The sequence below is a fragment of the Nerophis lumbriciformis genome, linkage group LG27, assembly GCF_033978685.3.
Source record: "Nerophis lumbriciformis linkage group LG27, RoL_Nlum_v2.1, whole genome shotgun sequence".
NCBI classification, from domain to species: domain Eukaryota; kingdom Metazoa; phylum Chordata; class Actinopteri; order Syngnathiformes; family Syngnathidae; genus Nerophis; species Nerophis lumbriciformis.
Genome location: NC_084574.2, coordinates 15,577,501 through 15,596,358, shown reverse-complemented (window position 1 = coordinate 15,596,358; position 18,858 = coordinate 15,577,501). Strand labels below are relative to the sequence as shown.

Sequence of the window (18,858 nt, the reverse complement as noted above, 5' to 3'; positions counted from 1 at the left end):
ATTTCTTCTGTTATTATTTGTATTAGCTTCTGTGTGTTCTCTCCTGAACAAAATGCAGTTGTATCATCTGCAAATAATACTAACTTTAAGTCCTTTGTAACTTTACGAATGTCATTTATAGAGAGATTGAACAATTTTGGTCCAAGTATTGATCCCTGAGGGACGCCACAATATATTTTCAGCTCTGTGGAAGTGTGTTCGCCTAACTTGCAATATCAAAATATGTCAACCTACCTGTTATTGACAGCCAGTGGTTTGTGTTTATCAGTCAAAGACAGTTTGTCCTGAAGGAAAAAAATCTGGACCAGGACTATCTGAAGAATCACCATGGCAATCACAAGACTGATGGTTAGACTAGAGAAAGACATTAATATAACTGAAGAGACACATCAACCTATTCCTGTTGCCATATTGTCAATTGACACACAAACAAAGGCTTACATTAGGGTGCCCAAGTTGGCCAGCATGGTCAGAACTTTCCCGTGTTGTATTGGAATAACAATCACATACACCAACAACAGTGCAACCAGGAAGTGAACAAAGTGGACCATCAGATAACCTGAAAAAAAGCAAAGGAGCTCAGAGTTATCTCACATTGCATTTATTTCATGATTTATCTGACATTTTCTGGCACACATTTTACTACTACAGTGGTATCTCAACTTACGTGTAAAGATCACATTTTTATTAGCGTAATGCATACCACTGTATACTGCCCACCTGTGGTGTCGGTGTAAACAAGCCTGTGTTTAAAAAAAACTCACAGTGGCTTGCAATGACAGCATGAAGCTGCCGAAGCCGAAGGAGAGACGACGAGAATGCAAGCTCCCGTCGATTTGATAAAAAAAAAGGTAGCGTGTGTTTGTATTACTTGGCCGTCGAGTGAAGACTTCGGAAAGCATCGAATGCATTTGGACTGGCAAAGCAGACTGTATCAGTTAATATCCGCCATGTATGTCGCCGACTCAACGTCTATGTCCAGAGTATATAAAGTAATCAAAAATGAATGGACAATGAAGGTGAAGGCAAAATAGCGAGGAGTGTCCTGACCAGATATCGAGATCCCTAGATTGACGGATGTAAAATGTTCTTTATCACATTGTTTACTTTCACGTGTCCAATAAAGATGTTATTAATTTATGATGGCTCAGGTGTGATTCACTACAATAGGGCCCCACAGCACACTGGATTCCAGTTAATTGAAATACCACAACACTGGATATTGTTCAGATAAGTTACATTTAAGAACTTGCACACAGAGCAACACCGGAGGTGACTATGATGTGCGCATTTTCTGCGTTGCGTTGCGCCGACAGACGGAGGGGGGCAGGGGGTCTTAAACGACCATTGTGTGTGTGTGTGGACAAGGATAAGGTTAGGTGGGATTTACCCTGGAAAACCCAAGCCAAATGTTTGTCAGTGTTGGTGACCTGACCTGTTCTGCAACTTTACTTAATCTCATGTATAGGTTCAAGTGTAGGGCAGTTACAATGTTATAATGGTCTGACTAACCCTAGTAGCAGTTCTGCCAGATGTTCATCCAGTCTGTGGAATCATTGGCGAGCAATCCTGTATGCTGGACATTTTATATTGTGTAAGTTTTTGTAATTTCCTGCTTACTGTTGTGGTTGTTGCAGAAACAAGCTTGGGACACATATCTTTGGGCAGTTTCACTCATTCCTCTTTGCAGAACCTCTCAAGCTCCAACAGGTTGGATGGGAACCGTTGGTTTTCATCCAGGTAGTCTCTGTACATTGCTGCATTCATCTTTCTCTCTATCCGGACTAGTCTCCCAGTTCCTGCCACAGCATGATGCTGCCACTACCATGCTGCACTGTAGGGATGATATTGGCCTGGTGATATATATATATATATATATATATATATATATATATATATATATATATATATATATATATATATATATATATATATATATATATATATAGTCGAGGTTTCTGTGGTTTATTCGTTATACACTGCTCAATACCGGGGTAGAGAGGAAAATATATTAGGTCAGGAAAAAACACAGAGGCTATTTCATCCCGACGAGCCTGTTTCGCAGGTTTCTCTGCTCTTCGGGGGATTCAGGAAAAACAAAGAGGCTATTTCATCCCTACAAGCCTGTTTCGCATATTTCTCTGCTCTTCAGGGGATTCAGGAAAAACAGAGGCTATTTCATCCCTACAAGCCTGTTTCGCAGGCTTCTCTGCTCTTCAGGGGATTTTATAAAATCCCCTGAAGAGCAGAGAAACCTGCAAAAGGTTTTATATATATATATATATATATATATATATATATATATATATACATATATATATATATATATATATATATATATATATATATATATATATATATATATATATATATATATATATATATATATATATATACTTATAGACATCATTTACACTTACAGTATATTTACACCTGTAAGAAATTTAAAGCAGAGGTGTCCAAACTTTTTCCACTGAGAGTTGAACATTAATAAATCAAAGCATTCGGGGGCCATTTTTATATTTTTCATTTTTAAAACCAATACAATATACAGGTTTTTTTTTAACCTTTCAGGTTCCCCTCAAGTTTGGTCCAGAGGACCCTGAAAGGGTGTCAGTCATAAAAAAAATACTAAAAAAAAAAGTTATATTAATTAAAAAAATATATGCATATATTTAAAGCTTGTAGATCACGTTTGGAGCTATCTGTTTATATAAGTAAATTATTTTATTTTTGCCATAGACAACTCTGTTTTCAAAATGGAATATTTCATGTGACGTAATTGGAGCCTTAAATAAGCCAATACCGTAATTAATAACAACATTGATTTTAATTCCCCATTATATTTAGATCAATTTATAGAGTTTATTAAAAAAAATCCCATAAAATTCCTCGGGATCCAAAAGGCCCCCACTCCTAAAAGTCTCTTAGATCTATCAGTCGCTTATAAGTTTTACATTTTCTTTTAAATGTTTTTGTTCTATGCCCTTTTTTTCAAAGACATCTTTGTTTTTTATATGGCAAACACACGAAATATGCAATATTTTCCCCCAAAAGTATTTCAATGTGGATTTTTTGATTTGAAGTAATTGGAGCCCTTAATAGGTCAATAATTCAGAACAACATTAATCTTGATTCATTATTATTTCTGGAGCAATGTCAGCTTTAAATAAATAAAAAGCCTGCTTGGCAGCTTTGTGTTATTAGAGTCAACATTGCAACTTTTTCCTGGTGCATTTCAACTCTCCGCTTTTTCATTCCACTCTTGTATGTTTTTTTTAAAATAATAGTATTTTGTTAAGTGTGCCGCGGGCCGTTAAAAAAAATAGCTGTCGAACAATGCCAGAAATGGCCCCCGGGCCACACTTTGAAGACCCTGATTTAAAGTCTCCAATTATTTTAACATGTTTTTGAAAAACTGAAATACCCAAAACAAATTTGTTTGTGAACGAATCAAATCTGTTGAACGGCTGCCTTAAATGAATGATGAGAGCCGTTCGTTTGTGAGCTGTTTTGTATGCACACTAGAGATGCGCGGATAGGCAATTATTTCATCCGCAACCGCATCAGAAAGTCGTCAACCATCCGCAATCCACCCGATCTAACATTTGATCAGAACCGCATCCGCCCGCCATCCGCCCGCACCCGCCCGTTGTTATATATCTAATATAGACGATGCAAGGCATTAGTGAGGTTATAAAGCTTTTGCCTGTTAAAGAAAGGAGACTGATCCAATGCAGCACAGACATTCGCGTGCCACGCTGTCACGACCCAGACGCACACCAGTGCGCAATCATATGGGAGCCGCGCTGAGCGCACCTCCAAGCGCGTCTCGCTGCCGGCGATGGCCGGATATATGGGCCCGACGCTCCAGCGCCATCCATTTTCAGGGCTAGTTGATTCGGCAGGTGGGTTGTTACACACTCCTTAGCGGGTTCCAACTTCCATGGCCACCGTCCTAGCTGCTGTCTGTATCAACCAGGGTGAGCCCCACCCCTTTCGTGAGCGCACTGCGCGCGGAGTGACCCCTGTTACGCGCCCCCGGCAACAGGGGTGGCGGGCAGGTAAGCTGCGCGGGCGGAGCGCGCGGAGTGACCCCTGTTACGAGCCCCCGGCCACGGGGGTGGCGGGCAGGTAAGCTGCTTACCTGCTGCGCGTGACGCCGGCCGCGGCGAAGGCGGACGAGGCGGGGTGTCGGTGCGGTGGGCGCGGTGGTGACCCTGGACGTGCGTCGGGCCCTTCTCGCGGATCGCCTCAGCTACGGCTCCCGGTGGGGCCCTCTCGGGGGAAGGGGCCTCGGTCCCGGACCCCGGCGAGGCGTCCCTTCTCCGCTCTGTAAAAGTGTCCATCTCTTTTTTTTTTTTTCTTCCGTTGTGGCATATGCTGCAGGTGCCTGCTCGTTTTTCGTATGTGGGTAACAACATTTAACTATGTATGTATATTTCCGAATTGGTTTAACTGCCACCCGCCTGAATCTATTTAAAATCTAATTTTTTAAAATAATTTGAACCACCCGACCCGACCCGACCCGACCCGCGGATAAAATCTACCCATCCATTTTCTACCGCTTATTCCCTTTTTGGGGTCGCGGGGGGAGCTGGAGCCAATCTCAGCTACAATCGGGCGGAAGGCGGGGTAAAATCAAATTTTTTTAAATTTCATCCGCCCGATCCGCGGATAATCCGCGGACTACGCGGTTGTGCCCACAAACCGCGCATCTCTAATGCACACACAATTACAATGTTGGCAGTTGACCACTTTGCATCTGTGTGCCACCCTATTGATGACTATTGTTTGTGTATTTTTTCTGTATTGTTAAAATGCTCTTGTGCTATACAAAGTTTTTTTTTAAGATGATGGAAAGTGAAAATGGGTTTATGGCACCACCTTATGGAATGTTTACAATGAAAACACAACAAAAATATAAAACAGTAGAATAATATTGATATAATTAGAAATGATTTTGATCCACATCTTATTTTATAATTGCTACCAGTAATTGTTTATTAGATTATTTTTTTTAAAGTAAAAAAAAAGTCTAGCGAATATTTTAATATGTGGGCTTTGTACCGAGGATGTCGTTGTGGCTTGTGCAGCCCTTTGAGACACTTGTGATTTAGGGCTATATAAATAAAGATTGATTGATTGATTGATTGATTTTGAATGGCTATATGAAAGGCTCTTCAAAGAGCCATAAATCTGTAGAAACAAACCCATACACGCACTGTAAAAACATACAAACTCCCCACAGAAACGTCCGAGCTGAGCTACAGACCCACCAAGAGTCAAGAGAAATTCAAATGAAATCTTACCCCACAGTGTAAAAGCAATTTGCCATCCCGAGTACCGTGCAATGGAGGCCTGCAAAAAAAAAAAACAGAAAAAATTGATCGAGTCGCTGAGTTAAAGGGTTGTATGTGCAATTATGACTGCAGTGTTTAATTGTCGCTTACCACACTGACAGCAGGGCGGGGGTTGTGGAACTTTTCGGGGAGAAAACCTTTCTCTCCTCTCCAAAGTCTCTTTAAATGTTTCCTATGGCAACATCAAAAACACTATGTCACAATTTTCATTTTATAGTAGAACCCCAAAAGTTGAATGCTGCAAAAGTTGTATAAGTTTAAATTGACCTCAAAACTGTGTCTGTTGTTATTAATGTTTTGAACAATGGCTTTGATAGTGATGGAAATGACAGGTAATAATAAAAAATAATGATAAATATTTTTTCTGTTATTGCAGTTGTGTTTGTTTTTAACTATTCATAATTTTGATATCAATATAGTCATTGTTATCATTGATACTGTAGTTGCTATTATTAATTTTTGGTTTTCCATTTTTTTTTTTAAATCGTATTTAATAAGTATGGGTATGTTTTTTTCAATTTCTTTTGTAAATTTATATCCTAAATATTGTAAAGCTGAGATTGGGTTGGAGTCGGGGTTGCTCTATTTTACTTTACTTGAAATAAACAAACAACAAAACTATCAAATAAAACTCAATGCAACCATCAGTGTGTGTGACATGTTTGTTTTTGGGATACATACACAAGTGTGATGATAACCATAGAACTAGCAATGCAGCTCATTGCAACATAGCAAAGTACAACATGAGCAAATTACAATGACCAAAATGTCCAATAGAAACGCAAATTAATTTCAACAGTTAATCGGGAATGTAATGACCAAATTAGTACATTAACGACAAAATCTTACTGCGCTGTAAATTTGTATAGCTTCTATTTCACGAGTGTTCATTCCAGCAATAAGTACAAAACACCACTAGGTGACAGTATTGCCCTGAAAACACATTCCTCTGGCACGTTGGTTGTCTCACATAATATTGCATACTGTTGGAACCAATTATTTATTTTGCAATATTTAGTATTTATTCCAGTATTTAGTGTTTAGATTTAATTATTCTGAATTAATGGATTTGACTTCACTAGGATTATATTTGGCATCTGTTCAGTTTAGGTATGTTCTCGTTATTTGTATGTTTTGTTTCATTTCGGCACTTCGGTTTACAGCAACTATCCCTTGTTTATCGCTGTTAATTGGTTCCCGACCTGACCAGGGTATATCGATTTCTGCAAATTATATGTCAAATATATTTATAGCTCCAGCACAAAAAATGTTTAGGACCTTCTAAATAAGTTTCTAACATTATGAGAGCTCTCTATACATTAAATAACACCCACATAGTTCTATCAGTGCCAATCAGGGGGCCACAATACTGAACACTGCACACTCTGATTGGTTTGTCTCATCTAGTGGTCAAAACTACTGGAGTATTGGTATTTTAAGTTAATTTAGGAATTCTTATGTATGAAAATGAAAATGCTTACCATATTTTCCGGACTATAAGCCGCTACTTATTTCCCACGCTTTGAACCCAGCGGCTGATTAAACTGTGCGGTTAATTTATGGATTTTTCTTGGCCAATAACGTTTTGTTGTCAGCAAATAGTTTTCATATTATGCCAACAAAGACACTGAAAAGGTGTGTTACTGTTTGTGCTATGGTGCCATCTTTTGGACGAGTGCTGCCCGGGTTGACAATGTATTTCCTGTTTCGTGCCAGGAATCATATTTGTCCATTGCGTTTCTGCTCAAAAAAATTCTTCATTCATCACTCCAAGCAACATTCGTAAGTTTTATAATATAACTAAAACAATTCATACTTACTAAACCGTTCCATGTGTGATGCATGTAGGAGTGTTTTCATGCATATTTGTATGTGCTATCGTAATGTAATCTAGCTAACACGTTTACAAGTGTCTGTGTTGCAGTTTTTTCCAATTGCTTACACACTAAATTTTAAATGTTCACACAGTTAACAAAGTCTACACACAGTAAACAAAACCACTGTGCAGATTTGCCTAATATGAGGCATAGACTCTGCTTCACAGTTTTTGCGAAATATTACACACAATGCTTTACACACACCTTCCCATCTTGCACACATATAAGCAGAGGTGGGTAGAGTAGCCAGAAATTGTACTCAAGTAAGAGTACTGTTACTTTAGAGATTTATTACTCAAGTAAAAGTAAGGAGTAGTCACCCAAATATTTACTTGAGTAAAAGTAAAAAGTATGTTGTGAAAAAACTACTCAAGTACTGAGTAACTGATGAGTAACATACACACACATACACACACACACATATCATATATATATATATATATATATATATATATATATATATATATATATATATATATATATATATATATATATATATACATATATATATATATTATATATATACACATATATATATATATATATATATATATATATATATATATATATATATATACACACACACATTTATATATATATACATCTATATATATACATATATATATATATATATATATATATATATATACACACACATTTATATATATATACATCTATATATATACATATATACATATATATATATATATCAGTATATAATTTATATTTATTTATTTTGCCGTTTTTGTTTACATGTTAAAGGTGTTTTAATGAATATACATGCATGTTTAACACATATAGATTCCTTTATTTCATGAAGGCAAGAATATAAGTTGGTGTATTACCTGATTCTGATGACTTGCATTGATTGTAATCAGACAGTAGTGCTGATAGCGTCCACGTTTTCAAATGGAGGAGAAAAAAAGTTCCTCCTTTCTGTCTAATACCACATGAAAGTGGTTGGTTTTTGGCATCTTATATGTCCAGCTTCCATATTCGTTTTTATACACTTTACAAGAAATACATTGGCGGCAAACTCCGTAGCTTGCTAGCTTGTTTGCGCTGGCTTTCGGAGACTCTTGTTTTGAAAGCGCAGGCGCGATGGAGCGGCACTTTTATTGTGAAGACAGGAACTGTGCAGTCAGTCTTTAGGCTTTTGACGGGATGTACGGTTGAAATAAAAAGGGTCTTTTTTCCTTCACACTTTTGATTGATTGATTGAAACATTTATTAGTAGATTGCACAGTACAGTATGTATTCTGTACAATTGACCACTAAATGGTAACACCCCAATAAGTTTTTCAACTTGTTTAAGTCAGGTCATGTGACCGCCTGGCTCTGTTTGATTGGTCCAACGTCACCAGTGACTGCATCTGATTGGTGGAACAGAGTGAACGTCACCAGTGACTGTATTTGTTGAAACGCAGGCACTATGAAGGTCTGTCTGACAGACCAAAACAAACAAAGCGTGCATTAACAGATCGATAAAAATTAGTAGCGAGTAGCGAGCTGAATGTAGATAAAAGTAGCGGAGTAAAAGTAGCGTTTCTTCTCTATAAATATACTCAAGTAAAAGTAAAAGTATGTTGCATTAAAACTACTCTTAGAAGTACAATTTATCCCAAAAGTTACTCAAGTAGATGTAACGGAGTAAATGTAGCGCGTTACTACCCACCTCTGCATATAAGGAGTGTGATACACACATTTTCACACTTTACACACACACTCGGATTGTGATACACACATCTTTATCTACAGAATTTTTTTTCAAACCTTTTTATTTGTCTCAGATTTTAATTTGTCCTGCATGTCATTGTTGATTACTGCGATATGTTACTTTACCTGACTGTGGTAAAAATATATATGTTCAGTTTGCAGCATCATTGTTGAGCAGTTGTTGAAAAGATTACAGGATATTTTTACTTTTGGTCCTTACATATAGGCCCACTTTAAAGTAAACAATGATGATTGCTGTGGATTTGCCAATATATTTTGTCAAGTTACAGTAATCATTCATCACATATGCTAAAAAGGTCGGGCAAAATGCCCCAAACATGTGATTTCGTATAGTAAAATAGAGGTTTTTATAAATGTGTTTTGTATTTATCACTGTTCTGGGTAACTCACTCCAATAGTGTCTTATCATTTGAAGTCTGTGTGAGTGAGATGACAATAAAACTGCATTTTTACAAATGCTTGCTTTATTTTGATGAATGGGCATATGTTTTGATCGAAGTGTGTCATTTTACCTACTCAGTGGCCTAGTGGTTAGAGTGTCCACCCTGAGATTGGTAGGTTGTGAATTCAAACCCCGGCCTAGTCATACCAAAGACTATAAAAATGGGAGCCATTACCTCCCTGCTTGGCACTCAGCATCAAGGGTTGGAATTGGGGGTTAAATCACCAAAAATGATTCCCGGGAGCGGCCACTGCTACTGCCCACTGCTCCCCTCACCTCCCAGGGGGTGTTCAAGGGGATGGGTCAAATGCAGAGGACAAATGTCACCACACCTAGTGTGTGTGTGACAGTCATTGGTACTTAACTTTGATTTTGCAAATCATCTAGGAATTAAGAAAATTGAACGTTGTGTTTTGAAAAGTGTGTAAATCCTTTTGAAAAAAAGACACACAGTTAGTACAATTGTGTGTAAGCAAATGGAAAAAACTGTAGTATTATTAACTTACAATGGCATTCATTTTGTACTGTTTCAGTTTCGTAAATTCACCAAAACCTCACCCTGGAGTTATTGAGGCTGTTTAGCTGATTAGCAGCTAGTGGGGGTCTATGATGATGACTTCGGTTTGGCTTGATCAGCCTATTTACAATTAAGGTATGTAAATAAACATTTATTAAATATTTCGTACTGGTATATACAGTATCTGCGGTATATGGTTTGGTGCGGCTTATATTTGTAAAAATATATTTTTCTTCTAAAATTTGGTGGCATGCTTTGTAGCCCGGAAAATATGGTCATTTAGGCCGAAAATACATAGAATACTTTTTAAAATTTATTTGAAATCGCAAACTTTGAAGCGCGATGTGGCGAGGGAGGACTTTACACGGATTTGTAACTCAGAGTGTAAGCGCAGTAGTTTACCTGTAACATACCAGTACATGAAACGTGTAGGCGACTGAATTGAGACTCGCAAAGATGGTGGTTGCTAACCAAGTCTCTAGAATGACAGAAATAAACAAATAGTTCATTGTGACTATCAGACAGAATTTGCCTTGCTTGTTAACAGTCAGCTTGAGCCACTCACTCCTGGCCACGTCGATGAACTCCTCCAATTGTGGGATCATGGCTCCTACCGCTTCTGTCTGATTACAGGAGGTCACCAAGTGTTTCAAGGTGTTCTTCCACTTGTCCACTTGACCGAAAGCCACGGTACTCAGACTGTAGTCAGCCAGAGTCATCTAAAAGAAAAAAAAACGGGTCAATGGGTCCCATTCAGCAACCGTTCTTAAGAACACATTTTGTTCTTAGGCACACTTAAAAAGTTTTTGAGGAGATTTTTGTATTCACCAATGTTTTCTTAGCTGGGATTTGTTCGTAGGTAAGAACAAATCTACGAGTGCACTTTTCGGGTGGCCTATTTGTTCTTAAGTGTGACAAGTTCCCTTACTTCTATTGTCTAAATTTGAATTAATATCAGATAGATACATACATACATACATACATACATACATACATACATACATACATACATACATACATACATACATACATACATACATACATACATACATACATACATACATACATACATACATACATATATATATATATATATATATATATATATATATATATATATATATATATATATATATATATACATATATACACACATATATATACATATATACATATATATACATATATATATATATATATATATATACATACATATATATGCATATATATATATATATATATATATATACGTATGTATATATATATATATATATATAAATGTATATATATATATATATATATATATACATATATATATATATATATATATACATATATATATCAGAATCAGAATCAGAATCAGCTTTATTGTCATTACGCAAGGTAACGAGATTGAGGCCATTCCATACAGTGCGATGTGTGCATGCTAGAAAAACAATGTGCAAATATATAAACATTTTAAAAATGTAGAAGTGCAATGAATATGGTGTGAAATGAATATATACATGAAAAAACAAAACAAAAACAGGGTGGTTGGTGGAATGGGTTATTGCACCGAAGAGAAGGCAGTTATGAGGGACAATGGGGCAGTCCGTTCAGGATGGTTATGGCCCTGGGGAAGAAGCTGTTCTTTAGCCTGTTTGTTTTGGTTTTAATGCACCTGTAGCGCTTCCCAGAGGGCAGCAGGTGGAACAGGTCAGAGCCAGGGTGGGTGCTGTCTTTGATGATGGCACTGGCTCTGTTGAGGCAGCGGGAGGTGTAGATGTCCGTCAGAGAGGGGAGAGGGCGGCCGATGATCTTCTGAGCCGTCTTGACCACTCTTTGCAGCCTCTCCCTGTCTGCTGCAGTGCAGCTGCCGTACCATACCGTAATACAGTAGGTCAGCAGGCTCTCGATGGACGAGCGGTAGAAGGTCAGCAGCAGGTCAGGCTTCAGGTTGTACTTCCCGAGGACTCTAAGGAAGTGTAGCCGCTGCTGAGCCTTCTTGATGATTGATGTGGTGTTGACTGTCCAGGAGAAGTCATTAGAGATGTGGACTCCAAGGTACCTGAAGGTGTGGACCCTCTCTACACGCTCGCCGTTGATGTAGAGGGGGGCAGGGTCGGTGCTGCTCCTCCTGAAGTCGACGATGATCTGGTCTTGCTGGTGTTGAGAGCGAGGTTGTTCTCCGAAGACCAGGCCGTCAGCTTCAGGACCTCCTCTCTGTAGGCAGCCTCGTCACCCCTGGAGATGAGCCCGACCACTGTGGTATCGTCGGCAAACTTGACGGTAAGGTTGTCACTGTGGGCCGGACTGCAGTCATGGGTGTAAAGGCAGTAGAGGAGGGGGCTCAGCACACAGCCCTGTGGGGAGCCGATGCTCAGCGTGCGGGAGGATGAGAGGTGCGGGCCAAGTCTCACATTCTGGGGTCGGTCCGTTAGGAAGTCCCTTATCCAGGCGTTTGTGAGAGGGGGGAGGCCAAGAGTGTCCAGTTTATTGCAGAGTCTGTCCGGGATTATTGTATTGAAGGCAGAGCTATAGTCCACAGAGAGCATCCGGACGTAGCTCTGCTGCTGCTCCAGGTGGTTCAGAGCATAGTGGAGAGCAACAGCGATGGCGTCCTCTGTGGACCTGTTCGCCCGGTATGCGAACTGGTGGGGGTCGAAGTCTGGAGGGATATGGTCCTTGATGTGCTGGAGAACAAGTCGCTCGAAGCACTTCATGATTACCGGAGTGAGGGCCACTGGTCGGTAATCATTCAGGCTGGTGATGGGAGACTTCTTCGGCACCGGGATTATTGTAGATGACTTCAGGCAGGATGGGATGACTGCCTGAGCCAGGGAGAGGTTGAAGATCCTGGTGAGGGGGGGAGCGAGCTGGTGGGCGCACGTCCTGAGCACCTTTCCAGGTACTCCGTCTGGTCCGGTAGCCTTCCTGGGGTTCACAGCCAGGAGCACTCGTCTGACACTGTGCTCCTGTACAGTGAGTGGAGTGGCGCCGTAGCCCGGTGGGGGCGGGGGCAGGGCTGGAGCAGATGAGTGTCGCTGGGGGGTTTCGAAACGGGCAAAGAAACAGTTAAGCTCCTCTGCCAGTGTCGCACTCTGATCCGCAGTTGTCATATTGCAGCCTCTGAAGTTCGTGATGTCATGAATGCCCCGCCACACCTCCCGTGAGTTTTTGCTGGACAGATGGGACTCTATGCACCTCCTGTGGTCCGCCTTTGCTTTTTTAATCCCTCTCTTCAGGTCGGCTCTAGCAACACTGTACAGTGCCCTGTCCCCTGACCTGAAGGCTGCGTCGCGGGCATATACATATACATATACTGTATATGTATATATATATATACACACACACATACATATATATATATATATATATATAGATACATAGAGAGATAGATAAGACAGACAGACATATATATATAGCAAAATTAGCAATATATAGACATTTCAAAATACCGTGTGCGTGCAGGCGCACATGCACACACACACACACACACACACACACACACACACACACTGCAAGATGGCAAGATGGCAAGATGCCGCAGATCGTGCCCTGGGGAGGGAGCGCATATTTCATGACCATGTACGAAGTGACGAATATGTATTTGAACGCTTTAGGCTACCGAAGCAGTCCCCCCTTTCTTAAACTTACGTTTTGACATTATGTATTCCCCCCGCGGGATAATACGAATTTCTCTTCTGTAATCTGTTTGTGTTTTATCTGTGGGTCTGATGTTCGGCTTTTCCGACGGAATTGTGCCCTAATATGGGGAATTAAGGGTGTTTACCTATGCAAATTACGGAATTAAGTGCGTTTACATATGTACATTGTTTATTTGCAAATTATGATAGACACGCACGCGCTAACCATTTGGCATTCAGCAACTTAAGAACAGCAGGTGGGAACAATTTGGTCGTTTAAGAACACGTCATGAATTTGAATGGACTCCTCTTAGAAAATCACTTAGGAAGAAAGATAAGAGGAAACGTTAGGAACTTATTGCTGAATGGGGCCCATTGAGTGTACCGTCTTATATACATTGAAAACATTACATTTTTCACTGTTTAAAATATTCAAAAATAATACCGTGTACAGGCCAATGAGGGATATGATGGCAGTGCCAATGATTCTGTTAGGGAACTTAAAGTCGGGATCCCACTCGTACACTCTGCGCTGGAACCAGCTTAGGGTCTTGCTGCAACAGAAAAAGGTCAAAAATATTAAGGGCCAGATTTCTTAAAGGTTTGCGTTTACTAAAATACGTGCAAATTTGATCACACATGCAGCTGATCTACTAACCGGGTGCAAAGTGGATTGCGTCTGTTAAGAGAGCAGAACAAGGAGCACAATCCATTTTGCGTCTCTGTCTTCATTAATATACAGAATAAATGATGATCATAAAAACGCACAGAATTCTGGGAGGAGAAAATGCAAACACATTGTATGTGATTTATCAACACGCATCACCGTTTCGGGACCACTTTTTTTGCATTTTATTTTGCACGCTTGAAAATAAACTGACACAGTTGCACACACTGTGCGAAAGAAGTGTTTGCAAAGACAGACGATGGACAGAGATTCCATCTGACAGTCAGAAATAATAAAAAACAAAAAACAAAAAAATATACAACAACATTTGTCTATTCAGCAACATCCTTTTATAATAGAGATGACTTAAGGGGCTGATTAAAACAAATTCCATTGATAGATTTTGGTGTCATTTTTTTATTGTTGTTTGTTTTTTCACATAGAATATAGTATATATCCTATGTAATAATAACTTCATGACATATGTAGTAGTGCAGCCTCTCCACCATGCACCTTCAGCGGTAAAAAAAAAAAAAAAAGATGCACTGAACGACTGCTGCTAAAATGCCAATTAAAAGCGGTACATGCTTCTTGCATGTTTGAAAACATAGCAAAACATAACATGAATGTGCAGTAAATAAGAGTGTCTCTGTGGTGATGCCCACGCCCTGTTTAGTACATGCAAAATCCTCATTTGAATAAGGCGGTCTGTGCCACTTTTCAATTATGCACAGTGTTAGTAGATCACACGCAACATGCCCACTAATAGTACACGCTATTCTTAGTGAATCAGGCCCTAAGTGTGTCTGCAGGCATATAGTTATGTGTATCTGTATAAAATTGTGGTACTCACGCCAGGTATCTGGCATAAACACTCTATGGCAGGGGTGTCAAACTCATTTCAGATTGGGATACACATGGAGAAAAATCTACTGGTAAAATCACGGCATGATAACTTAAAAATAAAGACGACTTTGTTTAAAAATAGAACAAGCACATTCTGAAAATGTACAAATTATATTGTTGTTGTTGTTTTTTTTAACACTTAAATGTTGCGGTTAATAAATAGTATTCTATTGTTATTTGTCGTTATTTATACTTTCTGAATAAATGATGTGATAATGTTCATCAGTCAACTCATTGGTGTTAATTTTCTATCTATCGAGATAAAAAAATTATCTCAAAATCAAATTACAGGATGTTATTTATGTAGTTTGCTCATTTTCCTCGACTGGTGCACTAACATCATGTATTTTTTTTGGTATTTTTTTACATCTGTAACATCATCTACAAAGATACAAACAATTGCTATTGTGACATCTAGTGGACACATTTAGAACAGCAGTTTCTTTCATTCAAAAATTTAGGCACATTTTTATACTTATCAAGCTCATCCCGCGGGCCGGATAAAACCTGTTCGGCCGTACGTTTGACACTTCTGCTCTATGGGGTTGTTTAGGGAAACAACCACCAGCGGGGGCCACATGATTATGGTGACGGTCACTTCAGTAGCTGATCGTCAACGTGGCTGTCGTGCTCTGCATGTGTTTGCTTGTCCTACTTTGATGGACTGAAGTGCCTCATGGATAAAATTACAGATGTCCGATAATATCGGACTGCCGATATTACCGGCCATTAAATGCTTTATAATGTAATATCGGAAATTATCGGTATGGAAATTATCGGTATCGTTTTCAAAAAGTACAATTTATGACTTTTTAAAACGCCACTGTACGGAGTGGTACACGGACGTAGGGAGAAGTACAGAGCGCCAATGCGTGCCGGTGCAATCACATATTATCTACGGCTTTTCACACACACAAGTGAATGCAAGGCATACTTGGTCAACAGCCATACAGGTCACACTGAGGGTGGCCGTATAAACAACTTTAATACTGTTAAAATATACGCCACACTGTGAACCCACACCAAACAAGAATGACAAACACATTTCGGGAGAACATCCACACCGTAACACAACATAAACACAACAGAACAAATACCCAGAACCCCTTGCAGCACAAACTCTTCCGGGACGCTACAATATACCCCCTATTCCCCACACCTCAACCCCGCGCCCCCAACCCCGCCCACCTCAACCTCCTCATGCTCTCTCAGGGAGAGCATGTCCCAAATTCCAAGCTGCTGTTTTGAGGCATGTTAAAAAAAAAAAAAGCACTTTGTGACTTCAATAATAAATATGGCAGTGCCATGTTGGCATTTTTTTTCCATAACTTGAGTTGATTTATTTTGTTTAATGCATCCAGCGAGGGCATCACAACAAAATTAGGCATAATAATGTGTTAATTCCACGACTGTATATATCTGTATCGGTTGATATCGTAATCTATAATTAAGAGTTAGACAATAACGGAATATCGGTTATCGGCAAAAAAGCCATTATCGGACATCTGTAGATAAAATAATACTTGGTTCCTGCTCATACTTGCCAACCTTGAGACCTCCGATTTCGGGAGGTGAGGGGTGGGGGGCGTGGTTAAGAGGGGAGGAGTATATTTACAGCTAGAATTCACCAAGTCAAGTATTTCTCATATATATATATATATATATATATATATATATATATATATATATATATATATATATATATATATATATATATATATATATATATATAAGAAATACTTGACTTTCAGGGAATTCTAGCTATATATATATATATATATATTTATTTTATTATATATACACACACATATATATATATATATATATATATATATATATATATATATATATATATATATATATATATATATATATATATATTTATATATATATATAAATAAGAGAAATACTTGAATTTCAGTGTTCATTTATTGACACATATACACACACATAACACTCATCTACTCATTGTTAAGTTAAGGGTTGAATTGGCCATCCTTGTTCTATTCTCTGTCACTATTTTTCTAACCATGCTGAACACCCTCTCTGATGATGCATTCTGCTTCGTCTCCTTGTTGTGTGCGCAGTTGTGCACTGCACTCTCTAAAAGCCCAAGATGTTATTGTCACATATGCATGTACAGTAGATGGCAGTATTGTCCTGTTTAAGAGTGTCACAACATTGCTGTTTACGGCAGACGAACTGCTTTACGGTAGACGAAAACGTGACTGCTGTTGTTGTGTGTTGTTACCGCACTGGGAGGACGTTAATGAAACTGCCTAACAATAAACCTGGAGGGGGCGTGGCCTCCATCTCTGCCTAAATTTCGGGAGATTTTCGGGAGAAAATTTGTCCCGGGAGGTTTTCGGGAGAGACGCTGAATTTCGGGAGTCTCCCGGAAAATCCGGGAGGGTTGGCAAGTATGTTCCTGCTAAACATCTATTCAGCGATGAGTTTGTAATAGTCTTAGTTTAGTTTGACAGCAACTTTTGTCTACTAAGGATAACATGTCTTTATAGTCGTTTGGAAACCACTTTTATTAGGGTTATTGCAGAACATCTCAAAAACGAAATTCAAAAGGGGGGAAAAAAAGGCTGTTGACGATAACTAAAAGAAAAAATTTTATGAACAAAATTAACACTGATTTAAATGTGTGGTAAATTGCAGATGAGTATGCATTTTGACGAAAGCATAAATTCCAATTTTAAGAGGGATCGCATGAATGCAGCATGTGCGCTCCAGTCTGCATTTTACCTGTGTGCGCTTGTTTTCCTCAGCAGTCTCTTCACATGCTGCACCTGGTGTTGCTCAGCGAGCTCATCTGGGTCCTGGTGGTAGATAAATAAAAAAAACATATTTTTAATGATAAATCATTTTTTGTCTTTGACTGGATGTTTTCTAACTTTACTCACCTCCTGTTCCAGCTGTAGATGTTTCCGAACATCTTTGACCAACATGTAGACAAATCTCCCCAAAAGAAAAACGAGTGAAAGGATACAAGGCCACTGGACAATTATCTTCTGATATTTTCCCAAAATCTGCCAATTTAGGTATTTTTTTTTTCTTAGTATGTAATCTCTAAATTGGAACAATGCAGGTGTGCTACTCACCTACCTTGCCACCTGGACATGTGAACGTGTCCCACACTGTGATGATAAGCCTGCGAACCACCGTGCACACATTAGTATTGCATTTTCTCTCTTCTAACTCTTTGTGTGCAATTTTACCAACACAAAGAGTAGATCATTCCAAGTATGGCTCCAGCTGTTCTGAAGGGAGTTGACAGACAGGCAAAGAATGGTAGGTTGACAAGGCCCACCTCCAGAGCTCCAACCAGGTAAACAACAGCTGAGGACCATGAACATCTTATCATGTGTTGACCTTCTTTGTATTCCGGGCAACAACACAACAGAACTGGTTGGTAAAAGAGGTCCGTACCTCTGGCCCAGGGCGGGACAGTGAAAGGAATGTAATGTTCCGAGAAGAGCAGCAGGACGCTGTAGGACACGGCCCCAAAGGCGAACCCATAAGACCAACGGTTGCTCAGGCTGCCTATGGTGTCCAGAGGCCTGCCAATGACAACATTTTAACATCCTATAGTCATGCATGCATTGTCTACACCAGTGGATCTCATACTGTAGTACATGTACCACTAATCCATCCAGTGGTGCGCCAAAGAATCACTTGATTAAAGTACAGTGTTTTATTTTCCTATACTCAAAC

At 39.1% G+C, this 18,858-nt stretch overlaps 1 protein-coding gene across 2 annotated transcripts in view; it reads right to left on the bottom strand.

Annotated features, from left to right (window-relative positions):
- Positions 1-18,858, bottom strand: part of stra6l (STRA6-like) — a 46,333-nt gene that overhangs the window by 15,496 nt on the left and 11,979 nt on the right. The window contains exons 4-15 of one of the 2 annotated variants that reach the window (XM_061922808.2): positions 18,574-18,704; positions 18,363-18,483; positions 18,250-18,295; positions 18,048-18,173; positions 17,890-17,963; positions 14,008-14,116; positions 10,502-10,655; positions 10,339-10,414; positions 5,454-5,535; positions 5,313-5,361; positions 442-559; positions 235-354 (exon numbers count right to left, since the gene is read on the bottom strand). In XM_061922808.2, coding sequence (XP_061778792.2) covers positions 235-354; positions 442-559; positions 5,313-5,361; positions 5,454-5,535; positions 10,339-10,414; positions 10,502-10,655; positions 14,008-14,116; positions 17,890-17,963; positions 18,048-18,173; positions 18,250-18,295; positions 18,363-18,483; positions 18,574-18,704 — 1,206 coding nt within the window. The remainder of the gene's footprint in view (positions 1-234; positions 355-441; positions 560-5,312; positions 5,362-5,453; positions 5,536-10,338; positions 10,415-10,501; positions 10,656-14,007; positions 14,117-17,889; positions 17,964-18,047; positions 18,174-18,249; positions 18,296-18,362; positions 18,484-18,573; positions 18,705-18,858) is intronic. The other variant, XM_061922809.2, reaches the window with a different exon arrangement.